The 13,350-nt window shown below is 35.0% G+C and overlaps 1 protein-coding gene across 1 annotated transcript in view; it reads right to left on the bottom strand.

Moving 5' to 3' along the window:
• LOC108527098 (titin) overlaps window positions 1-13,350 on the bottom strand; it is a 284,505-nt gene that overhangs the window by 160,757 nt on the left and 110,398 nt on the right. Inside the window, 17 exon segments of the mRNA XM_017868255.1 lie at window positions 228-305; window positions 491-571; window positions 3,111-3,224; window positions 3,673-3,774; window positions 4,041-4,124; window positions 4,278-4,358; window positions 4,500-4,580; window positions 4,799-4,882; window positions 7,003-7,086; window positions 7,478-7,561; window positions 8,601-8,681; window positions 8,909-8,995; window positions 9,586-9,663; window positions 9,819-9,896; window positions 10,321-10,383; window positions 10,821-11,225; window positions 12,073-12,120. Of these exon segments, the coding sequence (XP_017723744.1) occupies window positions 228-305; window positions 491-571; window positions 3,111-3,224; window positions 3,673-3,774; window positions 4,041-4,124; window positions 4,278-4,358; window positions 4,500-4,580; window positions 4,799-4,882; window positions 7,003-7,086; window positions 7,478-7,561; window positions 8,601-8,681; window positions 8,909-8,995; window positions 9,586-9,663; window positions 9,819-9,896; window positions 10,321-10,383; window positions 10,821-11,225; window positions 12,073-12,120 (1,713 nt within the window).

Here is a 13,350-nt window from a genome sequence, read left to right as displayed (position 1 = left end):
TTACATACGAAGTGATATAGTTTTGGGGCTTAGAATTCACTTTTTGAAAAGATTGCACGTATATACAAACATTAATGACTATACTCAGTAAATACGTTCATACATGTGTGCTGACAAAACGTAGACAGTTATGCAAATTGTTATGCATAAGACAGTTATGCAAATATGAAGGTATTATTATATACATTAAAATAAATAGTGTTGCATTTCTTCGAAAGAAATCATACCTTTAGCTGGTGGAGGCTCCTCTATTTTAGCAGGAATTTTTGGTTTCAGTACAATTTTCTTCTCCTGCCTCTCTGTCACTTGAAAAGATTATAAAATATACTTGTAGAAATGTCCAGATTTCTTTTGATAAAAGTGTAAGGGATCTTTTATTAGACATGATATTTATCAATATATGCAATATGGATGACAAATTAGCTAAAAGAAAACATAAAGAAGGAGACAAGCTAACATAGGGATAAAACTAATTAAAGAGTCAGTATACCTTCAGCTGGCTCCGCTTCCACTCTCTTAGAAATAATGTGCAGCTTTTCTTCCACAACATATTCCTCAGGCTCTTCCATCACTTTAAAGACAGCAATTTTAAAGAAGATAAATTACAGTGTTTTTCATGTCTAATTTTAGCTTTAATTTATCACTTCAAAGAGTAATTAAAATAGCAAAAGTTTAACCCTTCTCAAATCCCTGCATGTTCATATTTCAACTACTCAAAGAGCATTTTAATCAAAGCATATGTGTTAATGAAGAGTATGGGAAATGGGAACTATGTTTCATTAACTTAATTTTCACATGTGTCATACAGATAATAATGCTTATATCCACAGCAAGAACAGGACAAGCACAAGACAAAAAGCGATTATAATAGCCGAGTTAACAAGAACACAAGAATTTGAAGATGAGTTTCACAAATAACGGAGCACTCTAGATTTGAAGGCCACAGGGCAGAAACATATACTTGAGGATTTAAGTGAATTGCAAGATAATATTTTATGTTGTTTTCCCCGCCAGTTTTGTGGGGCAGGTATGGTAGAAGAGGTGGGAGGCTTCACGTGATTTTTGAGCCTAAGTGTATACAGTTTTAATTTTTTTTTCTTTTTTAAGGCAAGGTCTTGCTTTGTTGCCCAGGCTGACGTGCAGTGGTGTAATCACAGCTTACTGTAACCTCAAACTCCTGGGCTCAAATGATCGTCCTGCCTCAGCCTCCTGAGTAGCTGGGATTACAGGCTCATGCCACTGTGCCTAGCTGTTTTTTTTTAATTTTTGTAGAATGGGGTCTTGCTGTGTTGCGCAGGCTGGTCTTGAACTCCTATGCTCAAGCAATCCTCCCTCCTCGGTCTCCCAAAGCACCAGGATTATAGGCATGAACCACCATGCCTAGTCAAAGTTAAATAAGGAATAGAAGTGTCTAGTTAAAAACATATCTGCTCCTTACACTGAAAGTAAACCTAACAAGCCACCCATCTTTGCGGCTTAATGAGAACCTAAAAATAATCAGTGTTTCTCCTTTTAACTAGAGTCTGGAGTACCAAAGGAAGTTTATAATGTCAAAAGTTGAAATCAGACTATGTTTGGTTTTACAAACACTTTTAGAAAAGATGGAGTCGTCTTCAAATCTACCAGCTTCCTGACTTCTGTCCACCATCATGGCCTTTTCCAGGAAGCACAACAGAACTAATGGATTTTCCTCCTGGGAGTCATGTCCCATCTTGGCCTATTCCAAGGCATTCCATTAAGCCTACGCACCTTGGATTTTTACATGGGCTTTTGTTCCAAGTGAAAAAAGGGGCATAGTGTGCCATCTTTTATTAGACAGATAAAAACAGATACTTAGGGCATCTAAATGTACTTCAATTCTACTCATCTTCTCACTGGGAAGAGAGTTTGGTTAAGGAGCTTATTGATTTCTCTTTAAAAGCAGACCTTAGGAACTTTCTTAGGAAAGTTCTTTTGGCCATATGCTTTAGCCAGAATGCTGGATTTTAGCTGGAAACCTGCCTTAATTCATTGAAAAGATATCCCAATGGAATAGTTTGTTGGTTCTGTCCTTAAGAAACCATAAATACTTAGCATTATAGGTATGAAAAGGTCTGAGTAACAAGTCAGTCTGATCATATATATAACACAATTGTTCTCTCCATATGTATAATATAGGAAAGCCTTATGTGTTCAGTGCTTCAGACTCGCAAATATGGCATTGACTCCTGGAATGTAATGAGGTAATATATTTTCTTGTTCATTTTAAAACTGTGAGTCAAGACATTATAGTGACTTCTGCAATTGACTTAATGGATTATAGCTTGTATTTTTTAAATGACTAAAATAAAAAAATTAAAGTTTTCTGGTTTGCACATGTGTGTAGGATTATAATATAAAATATCTTTTTGTCTGTGGATTGTGGTACAAGCAATGTTTGAGAAACACCAATTAGGCATTAGACTACTAAGGTAAAGCTTATGCCAGCCCCCCATGCTGAAGCCAAATCCTGTTTAATGAAAGGATATATGTATATGGAGATACCTGCCCTGATTAATTATATATAAATATGAAGCCTCTTTTATTCTATACAGGCAAGTAAGAAGGGATGCACAAGAAATACACTGGATTAGGCCGGGCGCGGTGGCTCAAGCCTGTAATCCCAGCACTTTGGGAGGCCGAGACGGGCGGATCACGAGGTCAGGAGATCGAGACCATCCTGGCTAACATGGTGAAACCCTGTCTCTACTAAAAATACAAAAAAAACTAGCCAGGCGAGGTGGCGGCGCCTGTAGTCCCAGCTACTCGGGAGGCTGAGGCAGGAGAATGGCGTGAGCCCGGGAGGCGGAGCTTGCAGTGAGCTGAGATCTGGCCACTGCACTCCAGCCTGGGTGACAGAGCGAGACTCCGTCTCAAAAAAAAAAAAAAAAAAAAAAAAAGAAATACACTGGATTTCTTGAATCTAGTATAATCCTCCTGAATCTTGTGTTTTGATCAAAATATTCATTTAATGAGACTGGTAGATGTTCACTGAATTTGTGTCACTTTTTCTGTCCCTTTTCATTGGTCTGTAAACAGTTTGTGAAAGAAAACACCTCATCGAAACCCCAGATCATCTCTGCATTGTTTACCTTCATATTCTGTAACCTCCGCTTCTTCCTCCTCCTCTCTTTCTTCTTCTCTATAAACTGAAATGGACACACCTTCCTCCTCTTCTGAATAACTCCATTCCTCCTCTGCAGATACTTTAAAAGATAAGGTTTCATTTAAATTCAGCCTGCTGAGATACAAATGTATATACAGCCATGTGGTCACTACAGATGGGTAACTGTTCCTCTATTTGCTTAGGACATAGCTTCATGGTTCTTCCTCACCATAAGAAGGAGGAAGCTAATTTAAGATGAGGGCAAGTACGGCCCAAGACTGAGAATGATACTCGAGTTATGGCTAAGTGTGGCCACTTTCAAAATTATAACATTTTCGGGACTCATCCACTTCCTTTGAATGATTCAAGACCAACATAGACACAGAAGACTCAGTCCCAGAAGGCTACAAAAGGTAGACACATTCTAATACCAACATAAGGAGAAATAACTGATGAGGACACGTTCTAAGGTAAGCAATCACATGTGGAAGAAGAAGAGACTTTGAGGAAACACAAACTCACTTATCCCCTGACTTCCAATTATATACCTTCGTGCCGCGTGACTTCCACTCTTTGAGGAACTGCGAAGGATAGTTTTTCTTCAGCAACAAATCTTTTTTCTTCTACAACAATTTTCTTAGAGACTTCAGCTTTAAGGAAGCATTAAAATTGAAGTTTAAAATCAAGAATTTTAACAATTTTCACTTTCTAGAATTTGGGGAAGAGTTGCACGTACACCACTTTGACTAGCAAAATGGGAAAACAAGTTACATATCACAAGGACATAAACAAAAAAGTTTCACTGCAAGTAAGACAACAGATCAGTACAAGCACAGACCAGATGGAAAAAGCAAGAATTTAACACACTCGAAGATTTTTTTTTTTTTTTTGGTCAGAGGATTGAGGCAAATCCTACCTCCGCGAGGAGGAGCTTTCTTAGCGACAGGAACTGGCGCTGCAACTTTCTCCTCTGGGACAGGCTTCTTAGGCAGAGCTGGCACTTTAGAGACATTAAGCACTTTTAGAAATTTAATGTGCTCTCAGTGAAGCCCAGTGCAAAACAAAGAAATACACCCACAAAGCACTCATATCACAAAACTAACAAACTCACTGGAACATAAAGACAGTTCTTGGGAAGATGGAGAAACAATACCTTTTGGTGGTGGAACTTCTTCCTCTTTCCGAGGAACAGGTTTTCTTTCTTCAGGAACTTTCTTCTTTGGTATTTCTGGTACTTAAAGGATAGTATTGAATTTTAAAATTTGTCAAAAAGTCCAAATAAATGAGCAACATAGAAGTGGCAATTAAAGAAGACATGCAATTAAAGAAGCTTGAAGGAAAGACGAGGTTATTTCATGGAGATGGAATTAAGTACCTGCTGGTGGTGGAGATTCCTCTCTTTGAGTTACAATGGTTATTTTTTCTTCTGTCACAACTCTCTTCTGTACTTCAGGAACTTGAAAAGACATTTTTAGAATTGACTTTGTATTTTCTAAAGTAGCTATGCACAGCTACTTTTTTAAGAAAGCAGACGGGGGACAGACACTTTTGTTCAATTCTCACCACAAAACATCCATTTAGAATGAAAGTAACTCAATGAACACATAATTAAACACAAAATATTTTGCATCAAAGACAAAAGATAGGGCTTCTTTACTTTGAAAGCCACTGTACCTTTAGCTGGGGGAGCTTCCTTTTTCTTTGCAACAGGAACAGGAATCTTTTCTTCAGGGACAGGTTTCTTTGGCACCTCTGGGACTTAAAGTTTTTGAAACACAATGTTGGTTCAGACATATATCACTTTTATGAAAGAACATGGGCACATGCACAAATCTTTACGTAGTACATTAATGTTGTTATAGATTATTTATGCATCAGCAAAATTATCCAGAAAATTACGCTAACTATAATATTCCAAGGATCATAATGTGACAAATATCTCTATAAAAGACATATAGAGGCATTTAGGCAAAAATGAGTTACATAATAGAAAGTTGTGCACAGAATTCATCCTTTATATATTGATATGACTTTGCTAAAAACAAATTAGTGATTACACAAACAATCAAGAATGTGGATATAGTATATAGAAAACTTCTTTATGCTCTGTATTGAGAAATGGAGTAAATAATAACAATGGCTTTAGTTTATGTGAGACTATTTTAGACTAAGACTAAGAAGTCTTAGAGTCTTAGAATAGTTGAATATATACATAACTTACTTCTCTTCCCCACATTTCTCCTCTCGTTTTTGGTGGGTGTGCCTGTAGTGAATTCAAAACTCAGGAAACACTTACTCTAGAGTAGGTCTCTCCATCTGATACCCATGAGCTTTACAAGCTCTTTACAGAGCTTTGTGTGCAGAATTCTGTGGGTGTGTGTATTTGTGCTTTTTTTCTAAGGGGCTCTAGAGTTTTCAACAGGGTTTTCAACCTAAAAAATGTTTACAGTGTATTTGATTTATCTATTCTAAGAATGGATAATGTTGACTTTTTCATTGGAAGATGAATTTTAACAGCATGCATTATTGGCAATAATTGTTCTCATTTTAAATACAATATTGGTAGCTTTTGTGAATCCCTGCACCTCTGCACGTGCATTTGTAATATTTTGGTGTAATTATATAGCTGTTCATTTCTATATGTATATGTTATGCTATATATACATGCAGTATTTATATATATACATGCTATTATACTATGTGTATTTGTTTTTATGAGTAAATGAGAGATGCTTCTGTATCTCCTTTAAAAGACATATATGACTTTGCTGAAAACGAATTAGTGATTACACAGTCAAGAATGTTCAGATAGTATATAGAAAAGCTTCTTTATGCTTTGTATTGGGAAATATAGTACATAATAACAATGGGTTTAATTTATCTAAGACGATCTGTCTCACATAGCTTTAGTATTAGTATTGGTTTCACTAATATGACCTTTGTATTTAATGGTTAGATAATCAAAAGAATTTTGAAAGAGCCGAGAGTTTGAGAAAGAGAGAAGCATATTTGATTCAGGAAGAAAATAGAAACACTGCAAAGTCAGGCCAAGGGAACACTATTCAAAATGTACTGTTTAATTCGGTCTGGTTTCTCCTAAATTGGATGTTGTTGAATTCTTGCTGAGTCTTTCTATAGCTGAAGAGATGTGTGCAATTGTAGTTTCAGTGCTTCAATAAGATAGTGCCTTTTATCACCAAAAAATCCCAAACGAACCAAAGCAAGGGGTTTGTGATATACCACAGCAGTACATTTTCATTCAAACATACCCCTATGGAAGGTACTTTGACTAGCTAATTAGATAACTGAAACATTTATGGCAAATACTGAAGCTCAGTTAAGGGCTCAAGAAAATGGTGAAAGTAAACTTCAAAAAATCTATATGTTCCCCACTATTGAAGACTCACCACTATTGACTTTTAAGAAGTGTGGTACTATGTACGTCTTTATGTAATTAACAACTAGTTCTGCCAGACACTCTACAGTTATCATTGCCTGCATCTCTTTATAATGCATGAAACTGCTTTTATTAAGAAAAAGCTGCATTTATGAAGTATGAAAGTTTTTTCCTAGAAATATGTAGAAAACAAATTTCACAAACATTTCCTCTTTCTCTGAGAGGGAAGATATTAAAAATGTAAGATAGCAGTTTGACATAGTTACTTCCTTTAACAACACTTTTTGGTGATGTCTTAGGAATATTCAGTATAATAAATAAAGTATGTCAAGAGCATGGCACGGAAGTGGACAAACACTAAAAACAGAAGGAGAATGTAAAAGAGACAAAGACAAAGGCAGCATAGTACATATGAAGATCGCAGAAAGCAAAAGGCTGGCACTTGGAGCAAAGAGTCTCCCCACCATGGGCTCTGGTGTACCTTTCGGGGGAGCAGCAGGTTCCTTCTTAGGCACAGGAACTGGCTTTTTCTCCTCTGGCACGGGTTTCTTGGGAACCTCAGGAACTTTAAAGATACAATTGTTGAAATAATGTGAAATATTCTAGTCTCCTTCTGGGACATTTAAGATTACATTAAAGCATAAATCTTCACTAAGAGTGTGAGAATTAGGAAGTAATTTAAATATGCCTGTTTGTGATAGAAATGAATGCTAAATACCTCAACACCATATAGACATTACATACATTACACAAGCAGACAAAGACCCAGTTAGTAGATCTGGAGTCTAGAAATGTTGCCAATACTTGTATAACACATTACCACAAATAAATGAAATTAATATACACGGAATTAAATATAGATGGTTTACAGATGCTATTTTGTTAATACACAGATCTCATAGAAAAAGATACAAGATGGATGCTAATAATTATTTTTTTCACAAATATTATTCTACCTTTCGGTGCTGGGGGCTCCACTTTTTTAGGAATGGGAACAGGGACCGCTTCTTCTGGAACTGGTTTCTTAGGCAGCTCAGGGACTTTAAAAGAAATGTACCGTTTTTGAGAAAGTGTGCATTTGACAAGGCATATGTTGTTGTAAGACTTAGAATTAAAAAAAATAGAGATTCCCTTTTTATACCAATTGAATGCAAGAAAGTTATGCTTTAGAAATCAGGGTAAATGAAGATGGCTGAATGGCTAACTAGAAAATGTGACTGCTGTCACCTTTAACTGCAGAAGCCTCCACTTCGTCAGGAACAGGTAGGAGCAACCCTCCCTCGGAGGTGTCTGTGTCGGTTCCTCAGAAACCAGCTTTTTATGAACATCAATAACTATGAAGTTAGGTTTTTTTTTTTGTAACCTTTACTTTTATAAAGCAGTTTCATAAACACAATTGCATTCGATGTTTTTGTGTCTTAAATGTTTAACAATTTGGCTGGGATGGAGGGGGTGGAGGCTTGATCTATAGTGCTTGCAGATTTCCGATTTCCAAGGTGGTGTAAACACTCCCTCCCACCCTGGCTATAAGGGTGATGTCATTGTCCTTGAGTTGGAAAGAGACTTGCAGTGGTACATTATATGGTATTTCCACCACACAGACACAAAGATAGAAACAATCTCAGAAACACAGATAAGAACAAAATGCCGTTAAATAGGAGGTAATAAGTTTTGAGTATTTATTAACATTTAAAAATATACTTTTTTGGACTGTAACTTTACATAATCTAATTTTTAATAATGGTGGTGTTAAACTACTGGCTAGCAAAATTCCTGAAAATGTGACCATAGGCTCTGGTGAGTTGGTATGAACTAGCTCCAGGACACTGTATTTCCAAATAACAGGTTATGAGATTGCAAACTCTCTGAATCTGGGAATGGAGCCTCCAATAATTTTCACTTTTCTCCCCTGTGCCTTCCTCATGGTTCTTCCCGTCCCCCATCACATCCTTTGCACATAGTGGCTATAGGTATGCAGACTGTGACTAAATCTGTTATTTAATACTAACATAAATGTTTACTATGGAATTTGTACTTTTATTAAAAGACTAGTTTAAACTTAGAATGAATTACTAATACCTTTAGGTGGTGGTTCAACCCTTTTGGAAACAGCAACGTGAATTTTCTCTTCAGTAACAGTTTCCTTTTGTACCTCGGGGACTTAAAAAATGTACATTGTAATTACTGATATGCCATGTTGTGGGTGGTAATTGTAATTTACAAAGAACATTAAAATAAAATGAAAACAGAGACAAACATGAAATGAAAAGATGACAGAGAATTTACAAGGAGACAGAAATGTCTGTATGATCACAAATTAAACAAGAGGGATAAAAATCTGCCTAAAACCCTTCCCTTTGAGCCCCACATTCCAGTTTGCCTTATACCTGTGACTGACACCTCCTCCTCTGTGTGAGAAGCAAAGAACATCTTTTCTTCTGAAATAACCATCTTCTTTGTATGCACAGCTGGTACTTTAAAGAGAGTATTTCACATTAGTATTTCTTTTTTTAGTACAAGACATCAGATCGAACACATGGATTTTATACTCAAGTATTTAGACACAGAATGAGTGGGTTAATATGGTAGCTTGAGAACAAATTCAGTATTGACAAGAAAACAAATCATCTTTTGATCTATAGGGACAAACAATGCATGCAGCCTTCATCAAACATTCTTAAATGAGAATCAAATAGACACAACTTCTTCACACACAATGTTGTGTTTTTCCAAATCTGTTAGGGTCTATTTCTATAAATAAGAGGACAGGGAATATTATATGCAATGGAATGCATTGCATAGTAAAGTTAGCAAACTACTGATTAAACACAAACCTTCCTTATAATAAAAAATGTAATTTTTAAGCAGAACTAGAAAGAAAGTAGATAATGTTATTATTTAAATTGAACATATGTGCAACTCAACGTAAGACTTGTATTATGTAAAAATGTGGTTTTTTTGGTCATTTCAGATTTGTGAGTTACTTAGCAATATATGTACACATGTCCATACACATAAATAAAAAAAAAATTTGAACTTGTAGCTGAAAAACAAAGATGTATACCTTTCACTTCAATAACTTCTTCCTGTACTGGAGTCCGGGAAGGTTTTTGTGGAACAATCTTCTTTGAAACTTCAGGTACTTTAAAAATATGTACAAATATATTTGTATTTTGAAGAATGTTGCTTTGCATAAAATTTAAAAGTATTTGATTATATAAAGAACTAACGTGAGTATAGATCAGTAAACACATTACTTGTGTACATGGGTGCTAGGAACGTTTGAAATGATAATACCTTTGGTGACTTGAACTTTTTCTTCCTCCATTCTTCGAGAAGTCTTTTCAATTTTTTCAATTACTGGCTTCTTTATAACTGCAAGCATTTTAAAGAAATTGCAGTACTTTTAGAATTCCTATTAAAAATCTCTCTCTCTGTCTCTCTCGCTCTGTGTTTATACACACCTATATGTATATATGCAGATATATGTATCATTTTTTAAAGAGAGAGACGAGTTTGGTGCTTTGACCTTTACGCACAACTTTGAACTTCGGGTACAAGTTTCTGTACTTAACATATTTTGGCTATATTTAAGTTTACCATTACAATTTTTATCATCTTTCGATTTTTTAAATTAAATGAATTAGATAGAAATTTTAAGAAAAAAAATCATTCACAATAAAGCTTAGAGAAGAAGTTGTGCCTATTGGATTGAACTGCTGATTTATACATTGCTGCCAAACAAGCCATGATAATGATGTCTATGCTCTAGTCTATTTAAATATTTCCAATTACTTACCTTTAGGAGGTGGTGGTGCTTTCTTTTCAGGTACTTTGGCTGGAACTTTTCTCTCATGTGATTCTTTAATAAAAACACAGGAATAAGAAGGTATGCTTAAATAAATTCTCTTAGGTTGTGTTAATTCCAAATGAGATAAGGTAAGGATAATATGTAATTCTGGGGTCGTTATTACCAACACAATTCTTAGTGCTAGGTTTTGAAGCAGGATCAAACAGAGATGCAACAAGGCAGTAAAAGTAAAACTTGAACTTCTGCATTAGAAATTAGCACTTGGAATTTAGTGTTAGTAATAAGACTAAATGATTTAGCTTGTAATGTCAAAGCATGAAAGTAACTCTGAAGAAAATAACTTTTAAAAGATTTCTAACCTTAAAAAAAATCTAAGATCATTTTATCTATTTCACATAAACTGCAAATCAGGTTCATAGCATTGACAATTTAATGAACTGAGCAAAAATGAAGAAAAGAGGGAAACAAATCATTCAGTTTATACATACCTTCATAGACCTCCTTTTGAACTTGAATTACTTCCCTTTCTTGGTAAGCCTCTTCCCACTCTTCCTCCCCTTCGTCATAGCCTTCTTCCCTTTCATAGTATTCTTGCCCTTCTTCAAAATCTTCTTCCCATTCCTCATGAACTTCCTTTTTAGCTTCTACCTTGGTCTCTTCATAGTCCTCATCTGGTTCTTCATAATAAGGTTGTTCAAATGGCTCTGTGTATGGTTCTACCTCCAGTTCGTCATAAGGTTCTTCGAAAGATTCAATGAAGACTCTCCTCTCCTTGTGGACTGCTTGCTTTTTCTCATACACAGCTTCTTTTTCTTTCTGAACCTCTTGCTTTCTGGTTATAGTCATTATTTTTACTTCTTCAGCTTTAGAGGATACATCAATGATTTCAGGAGCTAAAATAGATAAAGAGACTATTAGCATATTAATTCTATCCATCCAACTGCTTCACTAAACAAAAATCTACCTAGTTAAACAACATCAGTATTTCAGATCTATTTTATTGAGAATCCTTTTTTTTTTGTATTGGTTTCATTTAAATTTTTGACTATGGAACACAGTAGAGTATCAAGATACATTCTACTGTTGATTTGAAGATTTTTCCAGTGTGAAAAAATGGATTCAATAAATATTATCAAATGGATACACCTTCCATTATTCCATGAGAGCTCCAGCTTGCAGAACCCCTAGTTTCTTCCAATGGAATAGTTTTAACATTCGATAAGTTTATGGAATTTATATTTAATACTTAAACAGTTAACCTTTAAAAAAAGTTCTGATTATGATTTCAAACATATTTCTAATTTTAAATCTACATTTTTGACTCTTGCATAGGATCCCTTAGTCAGTTTAATAAAAACAACATTTAAAATTATGTAACCAAGTTAATTAAGTACTTTTAGATAACAGATTTTAAAAGTTCTTAAGGGCTCTCATTATTTATATGACTCTTAACATTTGTGTTAACTACAATTAAAAAAATAAGGAATGGCCCCTCCTTTTTGCCCTCACTGCTTCTTTCTCTGAGACCACTGCACAGAGGCAGCATAAACATCTGCTTAGGTTTCTTTTCCTGGGAAAGGGGCAATATGAAATAGCCATCATTTCTATGCTAAATTTAACACAGCAGAGGAGACTCCATAACTTTGCAGTAAGTTGGAAGCCTAATATTTAAAATAAGAATAGTCAGCAAAAGTGCAAATCTCAGGAATAAACAGAATAAAATAATTTCTCTTTATTTACCTTTTGCTGGAATTAACGTAGTAGGAGGTGGAGGCTTCTTGACAAGCTCTGGGAGTTTAAAACATAAAATGTGTGTTTATTTTAGATTACATTATTATTAATGTTTACTAATCCTGCACATCATTGTTAGTTGTTAGTAGGAGCTATGACTACTACAAATACACCAGCCTTTCCAGGAATCATAATAATGCTTTTATAATTTCCAAATCTAGCTCATTAGAAATGCTATGCAATGCCATATTAACAAAAAGAAACATGCAAAAGGCAAAAGTTTGATTTTAGTTTAGATTGATTTATAATAAGTTAACATTAAGCATGAAGAGAATATTTAATATGTCCAATGCTAAAAATAATGCATTAGACATTTTCAATTATTAACTATAAAGTTCACGAAATATCCATGCTTTTTGAGTGTCCTCTTATTCCATGATGTTTCACAAATGACCACTCAGAAAAGTCTGAATGATGAATGATGCCTTGTGCTTCCATATTTTCCTTCTTTATGGAGGTTGCTGTACTCTAATCTTAGTCAAATGGGTTAAAACTATTTGTTTAAATTTAGTTATCCAACTGTTTTCCTAAAATATTCCAGGATATATTGAAAGTTAAAGTGATTTGAATTGATCCTCCTTCATAAAGTATTTTTCCTTCAAATATTGATATTTAGATCACCTAAATCAGGAAGGACACTGAGGTAGGTTGCAGCAACCTCTTAAAATTAACACCAACCCTTGCTCTTCTATTGATGTGACTTTATTAAGACCAGCTCTTGGGCACTTCCATGTTCATTGCAGCATTATTCACAAAGACCAAGTCATGGAAACACCCTAAGTGTCCATCAATGGATGAATAGATAAGGAAAAGGTGGCACATACATACACAATGGAATACTATTCAGCCTTATTAAAAAAAAGGGAATTTTGTCATTTGCGACAACATGGATAGAATTGGAGATTATGCTAAGCGAAATAAGCCAGGCACAGAAAGACAAAGACTGTAAGTTCTCACTTAGATGTGGAACTAAAGAAGTTGAACTCATAAAGTGTAGAATGATGGTTACAGAGGCTGGGGATTTGAGGGAATGGGGAAATGTTGGTCAAAGGGTACAAAATCTTAGCTAGACAGGAGAAATATGGCTTTTCTTGAGATCTGTTGTACAGAGTGGTGAATATAGTTAATAATAGTGTATTGTACATTTCAAATTCGCTGAAGAGTAAATTTCAAATATTCTCACCACAAAAATGTTAAGTATTTGAGGTGATGGATATGTTAATTGGC

This window comes from Rhinopithecus bieti, unplaced genomic scaffold (genome assembly GCF_001698545.2).
Source record: "Rhinopithecus bieti isolate Rb0 unplaced genomic scaffold, ASM169854v2 scaffold_3062, whole genome shotgun sequence".
Taxonomy (NCBI): domain Eukaryota; kingdom Metazoa; phylum Chordata; class Mammalia; order Primates; family Cercopithecidae; genus Rhinopithecus; species Rhinopithecus bieti.
Note: the sequence above shows the minus strand (reverse complement) of the source record. Positions and strands in the feature narration are given on the sequence as shown.